The 23131-nt window shown below is 38.2% G+C and overlaps 1 protein-coding gene across 1 annotated transcript in view; it reads right to left on the reverse strand.

Annotated features, from left to right (window-relative positions):
• Window positions 1-23131, reverse strand: part of Pappa2 (pappalysin 2) — a 232828-nt gene that overhangs the window by 129403 nt on the left and 80294 nt on the right. The window contains exons 4-6 of the mRNA XM_090339770.1: window positions 6277-6570; window positions 4357-4549; window positions 954-1075 (exon numbers count right to left, since the gene is read on the reverse strand). Of these exons, the coding sequence (XP_090195896.1) occupies window positions 954-1075; window positions 4357-4549; window positions 6277-6570 (609 nt within the window). The remainder of the gene's footprint in view (window positions 1-953; window positions 1076-4356; window positions 4550-6276; window positions 6571-23131) is intronic.

Here is a 23131-nt window from a genome sequence, read left to right on the forward strand (position 1 = left end):
TCCCTTTAACTCTGTCAATAAAGTTACTGGAAACCCCAGATGGTATTGCTCAGGTATTGCTGTGGTCTCTTAGGCCACTGTCTTCCTTTTGATTCTTATGTCAGCCAAGTCTACAAGTTACTTCAGAAAGACTGAATCCAACACCTATTTCTAAGAAAGTTTTTGGAACTTAAACGTAAGGGTGGGAAAAAAAGCAAAGGCAGCAAATGAAGATTAGGAAACACTGAAAAGGACGGTGAGGGAAGAAGTCAAGACATTCGTCACAAGGTGCTAAAAGTCATGTCAACAACACTTTCTGAATTGTAACTGGGAAAGGATCTATGCTTAAAGTTCTCCTTGGTTCCTGATATAAGTACGCGAGTATGTGACTGAGAAGTCGAGGGAGGGAGGGACAGGAAAACGATAAACATCTTCCCCTCCTAACCCCTAGCTTAGATCATATCCGAAGCACAAGTAGTACCAGTATTAACAGACTCATAAAAAAATCATAGATGAGAACAATCCGTGTGGAACACCTAGTCCACCCTACCCTCACCCAGACTCCCCAAGCCAGTGAATGAGTGTTCCCGGCAAAGTGCTATTAGCCTCCTGATAGAAGAGAAGTAGGAGATCAGTTTACCCTACCATGTGCCCAGACTGATCCTGGGGCAAGTAGGCATATGGACTCTTCTGGGTCCCGAAGTCACCCCTGAGTTTTGGCTGACTTCTTCATCCATCTGTGTTATATGCTGACCTCTGTTTCATCACAGCCATTGAATGTGGATGTGAATCATGTATGGGACATCTGCCTCACAGCAGCTTCAGGAAGTCCTTCCAAGGCTAGGTATATTTGCAGCAACACATACTCATTGCCTGTTCCTCCCTGTACTAGCACTCCACTGCTAGCCTTCATCCCCAATCTCAGTGGCCAATAATGTTGAAATTAAAAAAAACAACAACTCATGGCACTTTACCAACAGCTTCCTCAGGGGTCCAGTAACCTGAAGAGTCACACACTCGCTGTGAGGTAGCCTTGTAGACATACTGACGGAAGGTCCCATCTTCAGTGCAGGCACCGCACATGCTGCCTGGGGTCCTGGCAAAGAGGAAGGGATGAAGATGAGAAGTAGCCCTCAGAAGAACTGGGATAAGGAAATGAGGAAAACTCTGAGGAAAGGGGATGATACTACACAGGAGGCCCTAGAGAGCCAAAGGAAATAGCATCATTTCTCAACTGAGTGAGCTGCTGCTTGTGTAGATCTCACCTCTACAAAATGCACAGCAATGTGAACATCTCAAGGTTTCCAAGGAGAAAAAAATGAGCTATATGGATCCTTTATAATTATAACTCCTCACTTTTAATTGCATGCACAAAAGCCATGTGAAACATAGTATTTCTTGGCTGTCTGTTGCCTTTGGAGATAGATCCTAATTCCATACTTAAGTAAGCTCCAGTCCAACCTAACGAAGATACCCTAAGGATTTGGTATTTTCATTACAATGAATATATCACCCTGCCTTGCTTGTGAACAGCTCCATGATACATGCTCTGGCCTTCAAGTGGCTTTTCTAAGCTGCTCAATTGATTAAATACTTACCTATAGATTCTTCATCTGAGAACTTTCTCTTCTTCTCTGCAACCACCACACCTACTGCTATCTCTTCCTTTTGGACACTGCTCTGTGTTGTTAGAGGTTTACATTCAAATTCTCTCCTTTGCCTGGGAGCTGCATCACCCTGACACTTAGTTCTTAGCACTTAGTACAGGTACTGGCTTCCACAACCTCTTTGTAAGTGCTTATTGTACAGATGTCTATGGAATGATTAATATACTGTATGAATTGCTTCATAGTCACCATATTTTGGGGTGCCAGAATAACAGAAATAATAGTCAAATCATAAGAGACATGTATTTTATGAGTCTTATACTAAAAGTCTTTTGAAGGAGTCTAATTGTGAACAAAAATACATCTGAGGGGTTGGGAGTTTGGCCTAGTGGTGCATGCACGACTCTCTGGGTTCAATTCCTTGGTACCGTATACACTGAAAAAAGTGGAAGTGGTGCTGAGGTTCAAGTGGTAGAGAGCTGGCCTTGAAGAAAGCCCAAGGATAGTGCTCAGGCCCCAAGTTCAAGCCTCAGGGATAACAAAAAAATAAATACATCTCAAAAATAGTCATCAAATTAGAGAGCTTCATCCGTAGTATGCCAACAGTATATATTAGTCACATATGACTACCCTATAAAACGCTAATAAAAGCAGTGCTGTTCAGTAGAAGTAATAATTAAAACATAAGCTCCTATTTATTAAACATCTCATATGCCTAGCCTTAGGCTACTCATGTTTTTTAAAAATTATTTCTACTCCTTATACTACCTCTACCTATTCTTACAAATGAGAGCATTCAGGCGAAGAGAAGTTAATTAAATTTCCCACAGATGCAGATTTATTCATTCCTTTGAGCAACTTCATCAACTCCATACTGCTCCAGTCTTTGGCAAATAAAAGGAGTGGTTAAGATCCATCCAGTGACCACAGTCCACACTCACGTCCAGTGCAGACACCATCTAGTGCCGACAGGGCTCCAAACCACATTTCCCTGATGAACTTGGCCCTTCCGGGGCTCCTGCCGAGTGCGTAGCTACGGCTCCTCTCTGACATAGGATTCCAAATACCTACTGGGGTGGAGTAAACACAACTCCAGACATGACACAAATCGTCAAGTATGTGACGTGAGTCCTCTTGACACACGTGTATGGAGATCTCCAAGCTAGCCCACCTCGCCGAGAGAAGGAAGCAAAATGCAGCCTTTTCTGCCAACAGACTCTCAACGGAGCCAGTTCTGATGTCTGCTTTATCGTAACATTTGTACCAGAGAGAGAATCGAAAGATTAAATTGTTTACATGTGTTACATAAACGGATGTAAAACTCCAGTTTGCACAGAGGACTTACTGTTCAGCCAGTCCGAGCAGAGCTGCAGAAGTCACACTTGCAGGAAGATAATTCTTATACACATCACATAGATGTGTGTTGAATCACCAAAAGGAAGCTTGTGAGAGGCCCTGGTGCCGATGACAATGCAAACAGTTTTGTAGACTTGTGAGGACTAAAGTGGTGGCATGACTAAGTATGGGTCAAAGGAATCAAGAACAAGCATGAAGATCACAGGAGTTTGTGAATACAGCTTCGGAGAAGGATTTATTGGAGTTGTAATAGCCTTCTCGTTCTATATTCTCTCCTGGAAGTATTTTTGCTGTTGTTGTTATTCAAACCTAAGGGCCTCATGGCATCCTTTAGAGACACCTAGCTCCTTATAACAGCCTTGATACCCAGAAGAGAAATGTGGAACAAAAAGAGGAGCTATGTACCTTCTCAATGAGACAGTGCTAAATTCAAAGACATCACTTTTTGAATTTCCAGTGGATTTCCCAAAATTACTTTCATTTGGCCCAGCTCTACTTGTTTCTCTGACTCAGATTTCGCACTTCTATGGCTTTAAGTTGTGCTTACTGCATGAACTGCCTAAGATAAAAATTAATGAAGCGTCTAGCAGAGTGTTCTCTGCATATCAAGGCCAGTGGGCACAAGTCATAGGTGGGATTCTGGTCCTTTTTAGTAAAACATTATCTCCAATAACCCTGTTAGATATCGTTCTTTTCCCTAGATTCCTTTAGTTTTTATCAAACAAATTAAAACCTGACTTTTGTTCATACTGATATGCAAAGGACGAATGAAAGTTAGCTTTAGTTATCATGCTTTTATTTGATAAGCCTGCAGCAAGCATCTATTGTGGCAAGTCAAGAGACAAAGATACAAAATGTAGTTCTACTTCCACCCTAATAATTGCCTGTTGAGAGAGGCAGACAGGAAAAGGAACAGCTTTTGACAATTCCATGAGATAATGACCAAAAAGGCACACTGAGGCAGGAGAGAGAGATGGAGTACAACCATGGTAATTTATACACTCTCATCTAGCCATCTACTGACTGACCCGCAGGCCTGCCTGGAGATACTTGCCTTAGTTTCTGCCCCCTGAACTGCACCATATAAGTAGAGAGCCTCTGCTGCATCCTCATACCACAGAGGAGCAGCTGACTGAGACAGGTGGCACTTCTTACAGGTCATCTTTATTACACTGGCCATCCTCTCCAGATCCTTGGCTAAGAAGTGAGCTTTGTGCTTAACTACTGGTTCACATAAGTGGCCCATAAACTGTGCTCAGGAACTGAGAGCAGAGCTGGCTGGAGCAGCTAGTCCTCAGCACTGGTGCACCCATTTCCAGGTGCCAATAGAGGTCCCCAAGTTTCTAATTCTTCCTCTCATCCAAAATTCTGCAAAGAGAATGTATCAGCTAAGGCACTGAAAGATCTGTCTCACCTGTCATATATAACTCCACTAATAGGAGGCAGCCAGTGAATTGTGAGAGACGTCTTGGTCTGCCCAATGACCATGGGTGAGATGGGAATGGGGGTGGGCTTTCTGCTTTGACTCCATTGCTGGTACACAAGGTCCAAATAGCAGTGCATGCGGGCCACTTGGTTAGGGGTGAAGCTGTCAGTACAGTCATCATCTGTGGAGAAACAATAAGAAAACACAAGAAGTTGAGGGGTTGCACCTGTCAAGTCCACCAAGGTAGTTGATAAATGCTGCCCTCGTTACCAATACCTTGTATTTACTAGTCTCAATAAGCACTTGACAGAATAAGTACATTCTGGTTCAGGGGATATCTAAGCTAGAAGTAAGAAAGAGAAGGCAGAAGCAAAGCGCTTGGTTATCTCCAAAGCAAGGCCATTAATTTAATAGTGGAGCTGACCCGGAGTGAACCTGGCACCCTAGAGTAAAGTACAGGGTTGCAGAGTTAATGGTTGCTTATTCGGTAAACCACAAGATGGCACTGTTTCAGCAGAAGGCCTTTCCACTTGTGCATGCTTCAAGTAGCAGACACCTGCTTTGCTTTATTGCCTTGTGATGTCGGCCAAGACTAGTGAAAATTCAGTGGAGATTCTCAAGGGAGAGAAAGCCAAATGTCAAGAAAGCAGTCTTACTTTTAGAGCCAGAAAGTCTCCCTATTTTTCATACATTTTTTTTCATAGTGTTGAAAGAGGATTTGTTGTTGTTTTGGTTTGCCTACTTTTTCGATGGGGTCCTGGGGAACAGAACCCTGGGACTCACACTTGCTAGGCAAACAAGCACTGTGCCACATGTATTATGCCCTAAGCCCCAACAAGAAAACATGATAGTCAAATATTACCTTGTCTTATTTAAAAATTATTTTCTTAAATCATCCCTCTATAAACCTTAAAGATGACACTTAAGAAGCTTTTTCCTCTGCTCCAGTCTTCTGATCTCTACAAAATTATTACATCATAATTATTCACCTCAATGAAGCTTGAATAGATAGAATCTGTTAATAGGTCACAGGCAGGATCAGATCCCTACTCTTTCTTCTCTAAAAGTCATTACCATGTGTTGTCTTTGGGGGATTTTTCTAGAATGACATGGAGCTGTAAAACTTGCAATTTTTTCACCATTGGATTAAATGGATCAAGTCAAATTAGACCTTAAGTTTAAGATCCAATTTCAGTCTATCCTCAGGAGACTGGTTAGCATTACATTTTTCTAGAAACAAGGAAAATATAAGTGACAGACAAAAAGGATAACCCAGGGTCTACAATGAAGAAGGTATTTAAAAAAAAAACAGTGAAGGGACACCCAGAACACCATTTATTTTAAAGAGTATCGTTTTCAGCAGGATATATGCAGTGCAAGCCAAGAATCAAGGCATAGCGAGTGGTGGAAAAAGAGAATCTTTTTAACAGTAGACAGTGAATCCTGAGCTAAAAGTAACCAGACCTTCATGTTAGTCAGCTATTGAAAAAAATAGCACAAAGAACTAACGACCCTAAAGCCTCTTTCACACATCACTATTAGATTCCCCTTCAGAGCAAAAGTAAAGAAAAGCAAGAATCACTAAGTTCCATAAGTTGACTAGAACTCAGGAGAGCTTTTCGCTTTGTCCTATTTTTATAATCCAAGAAAGAAATGTACTTTTTAAATCCTATGTATAGAAGAGAATTCCAGCAACCAGGTCTCTAATATCTCAGAAATCTTCAAGTCCTCCAGAGCTCAGTGGGGATGAGGAGGAAGAGAACATCTGATAATAAATATACTTCAATTCCTTGACACTAATGACTGCTCAATAATCTCTGTAGCTCCTACATCTCTACTCTGAGAGTCTCTTGAGTAGAGTAGAGGTGATCTTCACAGGAAATCAAATCATGAACTCCACTGTCATACCTGTGTAGCTCATGTAGTTGTTGAATGGAGCTTCTGGGAAGTGAGCAAGGCCACAGGTGTCATTGGCTGGGTCTGGGTCCCGGCACAGCTTACTCTTGGGAGTGGGGGCAGTGTCAGCACAGAGATCCCCTGTCTCCATGGATGGTACTGTCTCCATGCAGGGGTCATCACAGGATTCTCTTTCACTGACTCCTTTGAAGACGTGGTAGAGTCCCAGGACATGTCCAACTTCGTGGATCATGATGTTGGTATGGCCAGGCATGCCATAGTATGTGGGATTGAGGACGACACCACCTATAATAGAAGGTTTAGAAAACATCATTAATCGTCATTCCTACAGTCCTGAATTATGTCTCTTGATAGACTTCACAAATGGTATTTCAGCCTCTAAGGAGACACTTTATGACTTCTAGTGGCATAGTCTTTATACTTTCCACCTGCCACAAACACACTCAGAATGAGCCCATAGACATGTCTTTCCTCCCTTCCATGTGGCAGTGTGGTTCTAGATATGCACATAGAGATATGTCTATAGACAGAGCAATATGAGTGTGTAACATGATGACTTGGTTTACTAAAGCTCAGGATTAGTTTCTGTTGTCAGAATTACCCACCATTTCACCATGCTTTTTTGGTACTACCCATGCTAGGGGAATATCCTAAATAGTACCAATTAAGCAAAATCTCTTAGACTTTCCTTTTTTTATATATTTTTTATTGTAATTAATAAAAGGTTTACATGATATTTGCCAGATAGAAGGTGCATTAATTCACATACATTGATTAGACTTTCCTTTTTATTAAATTATTCTGCTTTTGAAAAGTTCGTGTTATCCCATGTCTCAGAAGTTTTTACTTTCAATGGCTTGGTTCTTCAAGTATTAGTAGTAGGAAAGTTGATAATATTTTCTTTATTTTTAAGTCAAAAAAATCTCTTGTTTTTTAAGTATCGGGGTTTGAACTCAGTGCTTTCTTGTCTGGGGGGGACTCAAGAACTGAGTCACACCCACAAGAATCATAGTGTTTTCAAATGCAAAAAAAATAATCCAAAGGAGTTAAAAATAAAGTAAAGCATATCAGACAATCCCTGATAAATTAAACACAAACATTTGAAGATATAGTTTACACATTTGTATTTAAAATAAAACAACAACAACAACCACAAAACTTACCAGGTAAAGGGCCAATGTTCTAGGTGAAAGTACCTGGGGTTAGGAGCTGGAGAAATAAGTCTATTATCTGGCCTCTCCATATACCAGCTATGAGAACTAGATAGCTGTCGGATTCAGGAGAACTCAGTATTGTTGTTCTCAAAAAATGGGATTAAAATGCTAGCATTTGTCTTTGTTTTGTTCTTGGTGGTGCTGGGGTTTAAACTCAAGGTCTCCTATTTCAATAACTGACTTTCTACCACTTGAGCCACACCCCCAGCCTGATGTTTTGCTAGTCATTTTGAGGGCAGAGTTTCTGACCAGGCTGACTTTGAGCCCCCATTCTCTCGGTCTCAGCCTCCTGATTAAGAAGAATTATACCAGCAATAAGCTGGTTTGTTTTCTTGAAAAGGGAAAGGCAAAAAGTCCAAATCTTTATATCATTGTCTTATTAAAAATCCACTCCCACCCAGGCATGTGGGTCTGACTATAATCCTATCTACTCAGGAAGATGAGATCTGAAGATTACAGCTCAAAGCCAGCCTGGGGGAAAATCACGAGACCCTATCACTAGTTGACCACTAAAAACCTTGAAGTGGAGAGACATGGCTCAAATGGTAGACTACTAGCCTTGAGCAAAGAAGCTCAGAGACAGAATCCAGCCCTGAATTCAAGCCCTAGGATCAGCACCAAAAAAATAAAAATAAAGTAATTTCATTTCTTGTTCCCATAATTCAACCACTTGACTTGGCTATATTTCTTTAATCCTCAAAATTGTCAGGGTCAGACTGAATCTCATCTCTGGAGCCCAAGACAAGAATGTCAAGAGGCCTAGATTAATCCTCTTGAGCTCAATCACCCTTGGCTAAATTCCCAGGCTGACCCTGCTTTTGTGACCCAGTGTAATACTAGTTTCCTGGGCTGGATTCATTCATACAATAGTCTTCTCTATATTATGGTCTCCTGTTGCTACAGGCCCTCCAGAAGAACAATTACATTAACCTTTCTCTTTCATTTATACATCACTGATAATATATCACCCCAAGAACAAAATTAATATAACAAAAATCAAATATAACAATATAACAAAATCAAATCATGAAATCAGCATATATTGCTGAACAAACCTAGTGAAATGAAATAGTGCCACTTCCCCAAATGGCTACCATTTCATGTCAACATATACAAGTATAATAATAAAAACCATTATCAAGGTTCACACACAATTATGCATTCTGTTCTCTAGAAAGAGCATAAATATTTACTTCCATGAAGATAATTTAAGAAGGCTGTTTTCTGTTTCTTCCCAGAAACCTGTCAAATGCTTTCTTCCTCATCATCCTTTTTGTATTGATAGCTCTTCCCTCTTTTCACATCTAGTGTTTTTTTTTCTTGCAGTTTCCCTTCTTCTCTAAATAAGTTTTGAATTACAAAAACTAATATGAGAAAAGTAAGTATTTTTAAACTTTGTTTGGCAATCATAGGACTTGAATTTGGGGCCTGAGCACTCTCCTTGGGCTTTCCTCAAGGCTAGCACACTATCACTGGAGCCACAGCACCGCTTACAACTTTTTCTGTGTATATGGTATCAAGGAATTAAACCTAAAGCTTCATTCGTGCTAGTCAAGCATTCTACCATTAGGCCATATTCCCAGCCCCAGAAGTCAGTCTTTAAAAGGTTATGCAGTTCATTTTCAGTACCCACATGGATGATTAGTTTTCCCTAAATTCATGAATTCTGATCCTGGCTGACATTCTGGGGAACAAAGTGGCTCAGCTGTTTAAATGAACTAGAGAAAACTTCAGAATGCCATAACTTCCCCAAAGCTCATGATATTTGTGAGAATTATTACAATAGAGGTCCCAGATATTATGTATAACCCTTTGCTGACCAGACATGGTTGAACATGTCTTTTTTGATATTTTTAGAATACTGTATCTCTTAGGGAAAATTCTGAGAACACTACCAAAATTCAGAAAAATCCTAAGCAACAGCTATTTTATATCCATGTGTATATGAGAAAACATTAAGTGCTCTCTCAATTTATGCATAGGCAAGGCCAAATCTTTCCTCCCATTATAGACAAAATAATTATAGATGAATAGAAAGAAGGTTCTAAGGACAAGGAATCGTAAAAATAGCATGTATCAAGGAAGAAGGAATGACCAGTAGTGTGACCTTCTGAACCCTTCAGGAGAATTATGTATGATCCTTAAAACAGTGTGTTTAACCCTAGAAGTCTATTTCAATTCTAAACGAGGTAGCCCTTGTCTGAAAAATTCTGCAATAAACATTCAGCTTTCAACTTTAAAACCCTGAAAAAGGAAATTAAAGCAGAACTGAGGAAATGGAAAAACCTCCCATGCTCTTGGATTGGAAGAATCAACATCATGAAAATGACAATCTTGCCAAGGGCTATCTACAAATTCAACGCAATACCCATTAATATCCCAATATCATTCTTTAAAGAAATAGAAGAGGCAATCCAAAATTTCATATGGAATAATAAAAGACCCCGTATAGCAAAAAATTTCCTGGCAGAAAGAACAGCACAGGAGGAATTTCAATACCAAACTTTAGACTCTATTACAGAGCTATAATGACCAAAACAGCTTGGTACTTGCACAAGAACAGGCCTGAAAACCAATGGACTAGAACTGAGGACCCAGATATTAAACCACAGACCAATAAGGGAGCAAAAAAAAATAGAATGGAAGAAAGACAACCTCTTCAACAAATATTGCTGGTAGAACTGGTTAAGCACATGCGGAAAACTTAAATTGGATCCTTCTTTGTCACTCTGAACTAGGATTAACTCCAAATGGATCAAAGACCTCGAGGTAAAAGCCAATAAACTGAAAACTCTACAAGAAGGAATAGGAGCTACACTAGGTCTCCTTGGCACAGGTCGAAACTTTCTTTTTTTATTAAATAATTTTATTGTGATTAATAGAAGGGTTACATTATATTCACCAGATAGAAGGTGCATAACTTCACAAACATTGATATACCCTTTCTCATGACATGGTCCCCATTTTCCTCCTCCCCTCCCCCCTCCCAGCTTATCTTGATTCCCCCCTTCCCTATCCAATTTCAATTAACCAATTAAGCACATATAAAACATTTCAGATAACAAGGTGAAAAATTATAACAATATGAGATAACCAAGGAATGACAAAAGAGATGAGGGATAACATAGTACATTAAGGACAACAGTCACTCATTATATGGCTTTTTCCTTATCCTGGAGGTCCTTACATTTAGTGTCATACGATTTGAGTTAAGGTCTCTATATTTTGTTCTATTGTAAATCTCTGCTAGAAGGGCCCAAGGTTTCTACTGATTATGACAAATGAGGGAGACTATTGGGCCTATGTTCCTTTGAGTCTGGCTTACTTCACTTAATATGATTTTTTCTAAGTCTTTCCATTTTCTTACAAATGGGGCGATGTCATTCTGACAGCAGCATAGAATTACAGGTCGAAATTTTCTTAAGAAGGACCAAGAAACAACAAATCAGAGAAAGGCTGGGTAAGTGGGACTGCATCAAACTGCAGAGCTTTTGTATGGCAAAGGACATAGCTAGCAAATTAACTAGAAAGCCTACAGAGTGGGAGAAGATCTTCACTAACCATACAAAAGACAAAGGCCTCATATCTAAAATATATCAACTTCTCAAAAAATTGAATCACTCCAAAACTAACCTCCAAATAAACAACCATCCCATGAAAAGATAGGCCAAAGACTTAAAGAGAATTTTCTCTGAAGAAGAAATAAAAATGGCCTATAGACACATGAAGAACTGCTCGAAATCCCTGGTCATAGAAGAAATGCAAATCAAAACAACGCTAAGATTCCACCTCACTCAATTAGAATGGCCATGATCAAGAAATCTAATAACAGATGCTGGAGGGGATGTAGCCAGGAGAGATCACTACTACTCTGTTGGTGGGAGTGCAAACTCATTCAACCACTATGGAAAGCAGTGTGGCAGTTCCTCAAAAGACTAAATATAGAATTCCCCTATGACCCAGAAACTCCACTACTTGGCATTTACCCAATTATCCAGAAACAAGGACATACTAAATCCACTAGCACAACGATGTTCATCGCAGCACTATTTACCATAGAAAAGATATGGAACCCACCCAGATGTCCCTCAGTTGATGAGTGGATCAACAAGATGTGGTATTTATACACAATGGAATTCTATGCTGCTGTCAGAAAGAACATCACCCCATTTGTAAGGAAATGGAAAGACTTAGAAATAATAATAATAATAAGTGAAGTAAGCCAGACTCAAAGTAACATAGGCTCAATGGTTTCCCTCATTTGTCATAATCAGTAGAAACCTTGGGCTCTCCTAGCAGAGATTTACAATAGAACAAAAACTAGATATATAAGGACCTATAGTATGATGCCAAATGTAAGGACCTCCAGGATATAGAAACAAAAGCCATATAATGAGCGATTGTTGTCCTTAATGTACTATGTTATCTCTCATCTCTTTTGCTGTCCCTTGGTTATCTCATATTCTTATATTTCACCTTGTTATCTGTTATATTTTATTTATGCTTAATTGGTTATTTGAAATAGGATAGGGAAGTGGAGAAATCAAGATGAGCAGGGAGAGACAGGGAGGGAAATGGGGACCATGACATTAGTCATGGTCACAAATATTCTGCAATATTTGTGATGAAATGTACCTTCTATCTGGTGAATATAATGCAACCCTTCCATTAGTAACAATAAAAATATATGAAAAATGGGAAAAAAAACATTCAGCTTTGGGTAAATCATCTTAGGTAAAAGTGAAAGCCGTTAGCATTCCCTTTCACATTATTTGGTCATTTGGCCATGGCTTACCTCAGAAGAATATATAGTTTGCCCCAGAGCATATAAATTTTAATTTAAAAACATTAGCACTTTAACCCACATTTAAAATAATTATTTTTATTTCAGAAACTTTGACTAAATATCATCTATGTATTATTACTATCATCTAAAGCAATGACCAGAGCAATTATATTGTGAAATTTAAAAAGTTGCACAAAATATAGAAAATATATAAAAATGTTGCGAATGCAGAACAACATATTGTTCTGATGAAAGAAAAAGTGCAGTTCATTCCAAAACATATTAAGAGAGAAGTCCAAGATCCTGGACTTCTGAAAGAACTGTACTGCCAGGGTACCACACCTCAGAGTCACTGGAGCTATGGAAACTTGGAGTCTAGCTCTATAATCTTGGTTCCACACTTCTGCCCTGGGTCTCCTAAATGAGAGGATTTACTATCTTATGAAGATTTCCCTACTGCTACTTCATGCCTATAAGTAATACCATGCAGGGATTTTGTATACATTGTGTACAGAATTGTGTAATCATGGACTGTGCCCACCTCAATCTCATGCTTTTATGTAGATTCCCATCTCTCAGCTGTTTAGGGGAACAGTCATACATTCTACAATCATGTCTACTACAAATTTTTCAGTGGTACCAATTCCTTCTTCATTAGTTCTTAACTCCCACCCACCAGGTGATTTTCCTATCCCCTCTCCTGCAGGCACACCCCCACCAGATCTTTCACAGTAATCCTTTATCCCAGCTGAAACAACATTACTAGAACATAGGGAAGTGGGTTTGTATTATACACACATAGACACACACACTCACACTCACACACATACACACAGAAAAGAGCAGATGAGAGGGGAGACATTAAGTTATTTCATGATTCAGTTCTTTCATATCTTAAGAACAATAAAATGGCAAATACCCAAGCGTGTATTCAGGCAAATGCCTGAGTGAGGCATACAACTTGGTGCCCAAAACTCTAAAAAAGAGGAGTGAAAGGACTTGTTTTCATTAAGAAGAAACAAGACGTAATAACAAATAATAATTAAAAAACAAATCCCCAGACTGTCAAACTTTCCCTGTCCTCTTGAACATTTGAATCTGGCCAGGGAGGGCCTGAGGAGCTGTATCTTCCCACTGTTTCAGAGAAATGTGTTGTTATCCTTTCTCAGAAGCAATCATGTGAAAATGATGAGACAATAATAGAACACGCTATGTGCCAGCACTATTTAATGGTAATATTCCAACAAACCAGGATTTGTGTTGGATGCTAGTACCTACATCTCACACGTCCTTCCATTTTCATCACCACCAATGAGTGGCTTTGATTGGAGAGCCACACCTTGGTCTAGGAAGCTCTTTCACACGATTACCTTCTTCTCTGACTGTGGACACTCACTTGAAATCTATTAATTCTTACTTGGCGGATATGCCTTAACAACTATTTAAATGATATATCCAATGATAAATGCAAGATTGCAGACATCCATGTGTTGTTTTTAGGGTTAAGGTAGTAAGGACAATAAATGAGCATCTAGCTTAAAAGATTATAGTAGGATCAATAAATATGTATCTAGCTTATTTCCTAGAACAAAGTCACTTGAAAAATAATAACAACCAATTTATCAGCATAGATAACATGCTACGATGCAGCATGCACACTCATTTCCTTCATCCTTTGTGGCTTCCCTCTAAGCATCTTCATTCATCATAAGAATAGGAGCTGGGGATTGACCAAACAGGATATATCTGTTAGGGAACACAGTCCTAGAAGTAAGGGAGACAAACACTGTCACACAAGACACTGACAAGCGACCTCAGCCACGTATACTATTTTCTTCTGATGGTAATGGGCACCCAAAAGACAGACCAAACTTGGACAGGCAAATGCCTTGGTTGTCACATTGGGGTTTGAAAGTCACTCTGAGAAGTTTGAAAATCAGTGAGTGGGAAAATGAAATAAAATTTTACAAAATTGAGACATTTTCAGCCAGCATAATGTGACATTCATATAAGCCCCGCATTTGGGAGGTTGAAATGGATGGAGTTTGAGTATAAGCTTCTCCTGGGCTATACTTTGTCTCAAATAAAAAAAAAATACTGGGAAGGAAAGAGAAAGGAAGGAAGGAAAGAAATTAAGGCTGTTATTCCAATTCTTCATAGATCTTGACAGTTGGTCAGCTTTACACAAAAGACCTTTGTTCTATAATACTGATATTTAGTTAAGGAGGAATATAATGATCATTTCTTATACTCAAACCCACTACTCACGTTCAGCTTTCATTTGTGAGACAAAATTTTATGTTAGAAGCTCAAGTGAAAACACAGATGGGATTCTCTTACCTACAATTTCATTTATTCTCTTGCTATTTCTCTTCTCACCTGCCATATTAAAACAGGAAGTAAAAATATATGGTAATAGACTCTGGCCCCTCAATCTTCTCTCTGGGTGGAGACACTCCCTACCACCTCCAATTCCCCAATCTACACCATCTTACAAAGCTACTCAGAAATGAATGACAAATGAGAAGCACCTACTCAAGGCAAATGAAACAACAGTGGAGAACATTCTAGAACTACTAATGTTTTATACTAGGTTTTGTTATCTTTCCCTCCCCTTTCAATGAGGGTGTCAGAATATCCTGCATTTAATTTTTTTTTTTTGGCTAGGAAGTTAAAAGCAGAATTAAACTAAGGAAAGATTTTTCTTGAATGTGGAATTCTGAAGTCTGTGCTTTTGGGACTCTGAGGAAACTCTAGTTAAGCCATTATGGCCTTTACACCACCAAAATGCCCACTACCACATTAGCCTAAAAAGACCCTCATCCTTTCAAGCTGAAGGAAAAGAAATAACAAGGAACTTAATGAATGGCTGTGGATCCAGTAAAGTTGTCTGGACTCTACCTTCTGAGAATAAAAGCCCTAAACAGGCTTTTAGGAAGACCAGACTGACAGATTCTTGAGTAAGTGGCCCAGCTGTAGAGAGGAATGACTGGTCAGTGAGGCATATCCAAAAGAACAACACCGAGCCTGAGATGTCCTGCTTTTGTGAGAGAAATGAGGGTCATCCCAGGTGAGTAGCATCACCTGTGGAATAAGGATGAAACACGCCATTTTCTCTGGGCTCAGACTCAGCCTCCCATAAAATCCAAGGGCTTTCAAAATTAAGAAGAGTAGGTTGGAGGAATGAGTGAGAATGTTTAAAAGGGCAACATTGCTCAAGATGCATGAACTGCTTTTGTTAAATGCCGATGTTTATGTACACAGACTTAAAGATAATCAAAATAAGTAAAATAGCAAATGTAATTTCTATCTGAAGGAGAAATAAACATTTTAAATGTCAAGACATTTCAAATACATGCCATATGTTTAGGGGCTTGAACTCTGGATGGGAGTGCAATCCTTGGGCTTTTTGGGCTCAAGGCTAGTGCTCTACCACTTGGGCTACAACACCAATTCTGGCCTTTTGAGTAGTTTATTGGAGATGAGTCTCACAGAGGGAATTCTGGGAAGATGGCAGAGGTTCAGGGTGAATCTTTCTGAGCTCTCCCTGAAATACCAGTTTTAGCATTGTAGCAGAACGTTTATAGCTAATGAACAATTCTAACTAAGCTATAGTAGCACAGAGATCTGTCAGACAGGAAAAAGTCAGGCAGCCTGCTTAAGAAGACAGTTTTGAGCTCACATCAGTAGCAGCAGTGGCAGCCACATTCAAGGTACCGAAACAGCTAATTTTCTCCTGCAGGACACAAAAAGCTCATTGCCTGCCAGTAAATTAACCTGGGTGAGCAGTCACAAAGACTCCAAGTCTGTAAAGCAAAACTTTTTCTGCTCAGTCAAGCAAATTGATTGGAAAAACCAACTAAGCCAAAAGACAGGAGATAAGAGACTTCTTAAAGAGTCTGGACCCCAAATTCAGTGGAGGCATGTTTCCCACTGCCCCCCAGAAAAAAACTGACAAATACTTTTTTCTAATCATAATTCTAAAAAAATTTATTATCATTTTCATTTTTATTTTCACTTGTTCCTTTTTGGGGGCCATTTTTTCTCCAAACTTTTTCTCCCCCCCCCTTTTTTTTTCTTCTTTTTTTCTTCTGTCATTGTGGTCATTCCTAGAAACACAGTGACAGCACTTAGTAGTAGTCCTCCTTCATTGTGTACAGACTAGTTTCAAATTATATTTTTATTGACTCAATCCCATGTTTTTTAATCTTTTAGTTTTAAATCTTAGTATTTTTTGTCTAAAATCTCATAATTGTGGGGTGTGAGGTTTTGCTTTTTGTGTGTGTGAGTTGTGGGGCTTGAACTGGGCCTAGGCACTGTCCCTGAGCAATTCAGCTCAAGGCTACCACCCTACCCTTGAGCCAAGCCCCACTTGTCGTTTTTTTGAGGTTAATTGGAGATAAGAGTGGTCCTTTTGTGCTCGGGCTGGCTTTGAACCTTGATCCTCAGATCTCATCCTCCTGAGTAGCTGGAATTACAGGCGTGAGTCACCATGCCCTTAGTGGCTTTTTTTAGCTATTGCTCTCACATGTATACATATATATATAAATTTGCTTTTCTTTTATATATTCTCTTTATTATCCTTTTTTATTTTTAAGTTTAATATTTTATTCATTTATTTTCCCTTTATCACTTTAGGTCACAATTGTCTTCACTCTATTCCTTTCCTTCTTTACTACATTACTCTTATATTTCCATATTCTCTTATTTCCCCCTTTTGTCTTTTGCAATATCTTTTTATCTCTAGTCATTTGTTCCTTTTTCAGTTTCCATAATGCATGGATTGTTTTTGACCCAGACTGTATATGTATTTGTTCAATTATACTGTAGATCCAGAGTGATTTAAATCTCATAGAGATTGGATTGTTTGGTTTTTGGGTTTTACTTTTTTTGTCATAAAACTGTGTTCAGTGGTGGTGCCGGATTTGTTTGTAAGTGCACAAAAGGAGAGAGAATGAAAATAACAGTTTGGGCAGCTATAGAGCACTAGGTTAGCTATTATCTTAAAAGTGTAATCTTGTGTGGCATTAGTGTTACTCCCATTTTCAAATGGATAGTACAAGAAACTCAAGAAAAGTGCAAGTCAAGGAATTTTATCTCTCACTCAAATTAAACAGGCAACAGAACAGTCAATGGGAAACCTAGAGGAGAGTCCTCTCTACAAATGCTCTACAAATGCTATAGCTCTACAGAGCTATAGTAACCAAAACAGTTTGGTACTGGCACAAGAATAGGACTGAGAAAAATGGAATAGAACTTAAGACACAGAAATCAACCTGCAGACCTGTGGCCACCTTATCTTTGATAAGGAGCCAAAATTAGAATGGAAGAAAGACAGCCTCTTTAACACGGGTGCTGGCAGAATTGTTAAAGCACCTGCAGAAAACTATAGTTGGATCCTTCTACGTCACCCTGCACCAATATTAATTCCAAAGAGATCAAAGACATTGAGGTAAAAGCAGATACCCTGAAAACTTTACAAGAATATATGGGAGATACATTAGGTCTCCTTGGCACAGATCAAAACTTTCTTAATAAAGACCCAGAAAGACAAATTAAATAAAGTTTGGATAAATGGGACTGCATTAAACTGCAGAGCTTCTGTATGGCAAAGGATATAGCTAGCAAGTTTAGTAGAAAGCCCACAGAGTGGGAGAAGATCTTCACTAGCCATACAATGGACATGGGCCTCATATTTAAAATACACCTACAGCTCAAAAAATCAAATCTCTCCAAAACAAATCTTCAAAGAAACAACCATCCTATTAAAAGGTGGGCTAAATACTTAAAGAGAGACTTCTCTTAAGAGGAAATAAGAATGGCCTATAGACACACAAAGAAATGCTCCACCTCTTTGGCCATAAAAGAAATGCAAATTCAAACAACTTTGAAATTCTACATTACTCCAGTTAGAATGTCCATGATCAAGAAATCTAGTAACAACAGATGCTGGAGGGGATGTGGCCAGGAGGGATCACTACTACACTGTTGGTGGGAGTGCAAACTTGTTCAACCACTATGGAAAGCAGTATGGTGATTCCTCAGAAGACTAAACATAGAGCTCCCATATCATCCAGCAATTCCACTCCTTGGCATTTACCCAAAAGTCCAGAAACAAGGACATACTAAAGCTACTAGCACAACAATGTTCACTGCAGCACTATTTACCATAGCAAAGATATGTAACCAACCCAGATGCCCCTCAGTAGATGACTGGATCAAGATGTGGTACTTATACACAATGGAATTCTATGCTGTCATCAGAAAGAATGACATTGCCCCATTTGGAAGGAAATATGTTTATTTGTTTATTTGAAATAGGAAAGGGAAGGGGGGAAACAAGATGATCGGGAGGGGGTGGAAGGAGGGAAATGGGAACAAAATCGAGAAGGGTTATTAATGTTTGAGAAGTAATGCACCTACTACCTGGTGATTGTAACTGTAACCCCTCTATTCATTATCTTGACAATAATAAAAAAAAAAGAGTCTCACAGAGACTTTTCTGCCTGAGCTGGCTTCAAACCAAGTTCCTCAGATCTCTGAGTCCTGAGTAGCTAGGATTATAGGTATAAACCACTCGGGGCCAGCTTGATTTTATCATTTTAATAATTATATTATATAATCAATATCTCCTTTAGGTCCATGAGATACTAAGATCTAGGTAGAAAAATACAGTAAATGAAATATAAGCATTTTTCTGTTTTATAAGGCTTACACTTTACAAGGGAGTGCAAATAAAATTTTGAAAAAAAAACTCACAAAAGCTCAAAGTAGATTAAACTTAATTCTGGAAAAATCAAAGCACTTTGTGTGTGCCAAGACTTGAACTCAATGTGGACCCTGTACTATAAACTAGAACATACATATTACTATAAGTGGAGTTCTATCAATTTAGCAACTGGTGGCCATGTGTGGCACAGCTGTTCCTAATGGGCTGACAGGGAAAATGCTAATGTGCCTACTCAGAAGAACTTTCAGCTTTGATTATGAGGAACAAGCTAAAACAATAAGACAGAGTTGTTGTGTGGTCTAGGGGATGCTGCAGAGGAAGCAAAGAGAGAGAAGTTGTTGATTAAAAGATGAAATCTTAGCAGCAGACAACTGAGCTTCTAAAAGGCTGCTATGTTTCCAAGTTCTAACTGGCCTTCCCCAGCTTTGACACAGACCACCAGAGTAGTTCATGATAAAGAATGTAATTCCTAAAGCCACTTACATAAAAAAAAATGAAAAAAAAAAACTTGAGAAAAAGACAATGGTTGAAATGATTTTTAAAGTGGCGCTGTAAAACTTTTAGGGTTGAGTGTTATATGCCCATAAAATGGGGGTTGAGGGCTGGACTGCAGGTGTCTTCATAATAACTTCCAGTTACTGGCTAACATACACTCCCTCAAAAAGCTATAAATGGACATCTTACAGTCCAAAGAAGGAGAAGTTTGGGACAGGACAGGAAAAGAAAATGGGATAGATGGATAGACAAAAGGAAAGAAAGATATTGAGAAGGAAAAGGGAGAAAGAGGTAAAGGAAAGAGAAAGGAGGAAGAAGAGGAAGAAGGATCAAGAAAATGAGGAGAAATAAGTAAAAGAAGAAGAGAAGGAGGAGGTAAGGGGATTTCCAGTTTGGGCAGTTATATAATGCTAGGAGATCAAGAGCCAAGAATCTAAGTACTGGATCATATAGTTTGAATTATTTTGTTTAATGAGCTATTTTTCCAAAACATTCAGGATGACAATGCCATACCATTTCCTCACCAGCAAATTATGAGAGATATTTCCCACCTTGCCAGCACTTAGAATTGTTTATATGCATAGTTGAGTTGTACAGATAAGGGTAGTGACACATCACTAAGGTTTTCATTTGCATTGTCCCAATGTCTAATAATGTTGGCCATCATTAAATGTGCTTGGGTGTTTTTTTTTTTATCTCTGTGACTGATAAAATGTCTGCTCATGTTTTGGCCCATTTCTAACTGAAATGTTGGTTTGTTTACTGTTCTATAAATGTGCTTTACAAAGCTTTACAAATGTTCAGAAATGTGCTTTGCAAAGTTTGTTCTTTCATTTTGCATTTAGAAGTCCTTGTGGTGATTTTAATTTTTAATTTTTATCAAGTCCAGTTGGTGACTTTTTGCTTTTCTGAACTATGTTTTGGCCATTCTAGATAAGAACATTGCTTACTCCCACCCCAAATGTTTTTTCCATGTTTTCTATCGAAAGTTCTACAGTTTTGCCAGATGTTGGTGGCTCACACCTGTAATCCTTACTACTCAGAGGGCTGAGATCTGAGGATTCTGGTTCAGGCAGCTGGGACAATAAAGTATGTGAGACTCTTATCTCAAAATAGCCAGACCTGGTTCCAGTGGTAGAGCACTAAGCCTTGATCACAAAGAGTCTCAAAGACAATGCAGTCCCTGAGTTCAAGCCCTAGGACCAGAAGAAAAAAAAAGCTACAGTTTTGCCTCTTATATTTAAATGAATAATCTAGTTTTAATTAATTTCTTAAAGAGTGATGAGGTTTACGTTGAGGTTCATTTTCTTTGGCCTCTGACTATTCAAATGATCCAACAGTATTTGTTAGAAAGAGTTGTTGCCTGTGAATGTTTTGTTGTATATGAAAAGATGTTACCTCTTTTACTTTTCATACTTTTTCTGAGTAAGTCTTCCATGACTGTCTTTCTAGGAATCCAGCAATATTTTTTCTTCCTCACTTTACTCCTTCATCTAAAGAATTTTTGCTCTATTATTTTTTCTAATGAAAGTTTATTCTCTATCTATATCTTGTCTTGTCTTTATTATTTTCTTCTGTCATCATTCTTTGAGTTTAATATGATAGTCTTAGCTGGCTTCTTAAGCTGGATAAATAGATCAGACTTTATTCTTTTCTAAAAGACAAAACTATAAATTTCTCTCTGTGTGAGTATTCTTGTATATACAAGTTTTGATATACCATGTTGTTATAATTATTTTGTTTAAAATATTTTTCTATTTCCTTTATAATTTTCTCCTTGAGTCATTGCATAATTATAAATAAAATGCTTAGATTCTAAATACATGGGGATTTCTTCATTTTTATTGTCTTGTTATTATTGATTTCTAGCCTATTTCCAATGAAATCAGAGAACAAAGTTTTGTTATTTCAATCATTTGAAATTACTTTGGTACACAACTCCTTTGAGAAGTCTTCCAAGACACATGAATGTATATACTGATCTATGTAAATACATTAGTTTAATTGTGTGCAATGAGTCAAAATTGTTCACCATGCTTTCCAATATTCCTGTCTATATTGAGTATTTCTTTGTTTAATCTATCACTTTCTAAGGAAAATTTGTTAAGACCCAAAACAACAATTGTGGGTTTCTCTGTTTCTTTTTTATATTTTTAAAATCAACTGTTGCTTTATGTATTTTAGGACACATTATTGGTTATGGCCAAGTACCATGATTGTACTATCCAACTGAATTTACTTTGCTATAAGTGGTCCCATCTATGTCTAATAATACTACCTCACAATGTACTTTATCTGTTATTAAAAGCCTACATTGCTTTTCTTTAGATTAGTATTTGCCTTATATATGTCATGTCATCCCATTCCCCATTCTTTTACTTTCAACTGTCTGTGTCCTTTTATTTAATGTGTATCTATTAAAAATACTCTAAGGTTAATGTTTTCAGACTGACAATATTTGAGTCTGAATTGATGTCTTTGTTTTGTTTTGTTCATTTTTGTAGGTCATGGGGCTTAAACTCAGCCGGGGTGCTGTCCCTGAACTCTTCAGCTCAAGGCTACCACCCTACCCTTGAGCGAAGCACCACTTGCCATTTTCTAGTGATTATTGGAGGTAAGAGTCTCAGGTCTTTTTGTGCCCAAGCTGGCTTTGAACCTTGATCCTAAGATCTCAGGCTTCTGAGTAGCTAGGGTTACAGGCGTGAGCAACCCCACTTGGCTGAATTGATGTCTTTTGTTCATCTACATTGGTAGTTACAAATGTGGGAAGTTAGAATCAATAACCTACAATTTCTTTCTCTAGCATGTTATGTACTTCTGCTTTCTGAGGCTTTGTTGTGTAGGTTTTTTCCTCATTTTCTAGTTGATGATAATTCAACTACTTTATAATAGACACTAAAGATTATAACATGAATATTTATTTGTGTTTAAAATTATCTAAAATCAGATATGAGCAATGGACATTAATAAGCCCTTTAAATTCTTAAATTTTTGCTTATATTTTAAAGCCAAGAAATAAGTCACCAACACAAACAATACTATTTCCTTGATGGGCTCAGATTACCAAAAACATTATAAATTTCTAATCCTTTATATACTAAAAACAAGAAATAGAAAGCCTTGTGGTAAAAGATAATTGTGGGCTAGGAGTTTGACCTAGTGGTAAAGTGCTTGTCTAGCATGCATGAGACCTGGGTTTGAATCCTTGATACCACATACATAGAAAAAAAGCCAAAATTGCTGCTGTGGCTCAAGTGGTAGAGCTCTAGCTTTGAGAAAGCCCAAGGACAGCACTCAGGCTCCAGGACCAGCAAAAAAATAATAATAATAATAATAACTTTGTAAGCATTCTGTACCATAGCCAAGAAGCCCCTCAGTGGATGAATGGATCAAGAAAATACGATGCCACCATATACATACCATATATGTATATCACATATACACACCATATATGTGTATATACATATATGTATATATATTATATATTATATATATACATGTGTGCATATACATACATACATATACATACACACAATGGATTCTGCTCCTCCATCAAAAAGAATGATATTGTATGATTCACAAGAATATGGAAGGACTTAGAAAAAAAATATATTAAGAGAA

Source organism: Megascapheus bottae, chromosome 10, assembly GCF_031878675.1.
Source record: "Megascapheus bottae isolate mThoBot1 chromosome 10, mThoBot2.hap1, whole genome shotgun sequence".
Taxonomy (NCBI): Eukaryota; Metazoa; Chordata; class Mammalia; order Rodentia; family Geomyidae; genus Megascapheus; species Megascapheus bottae.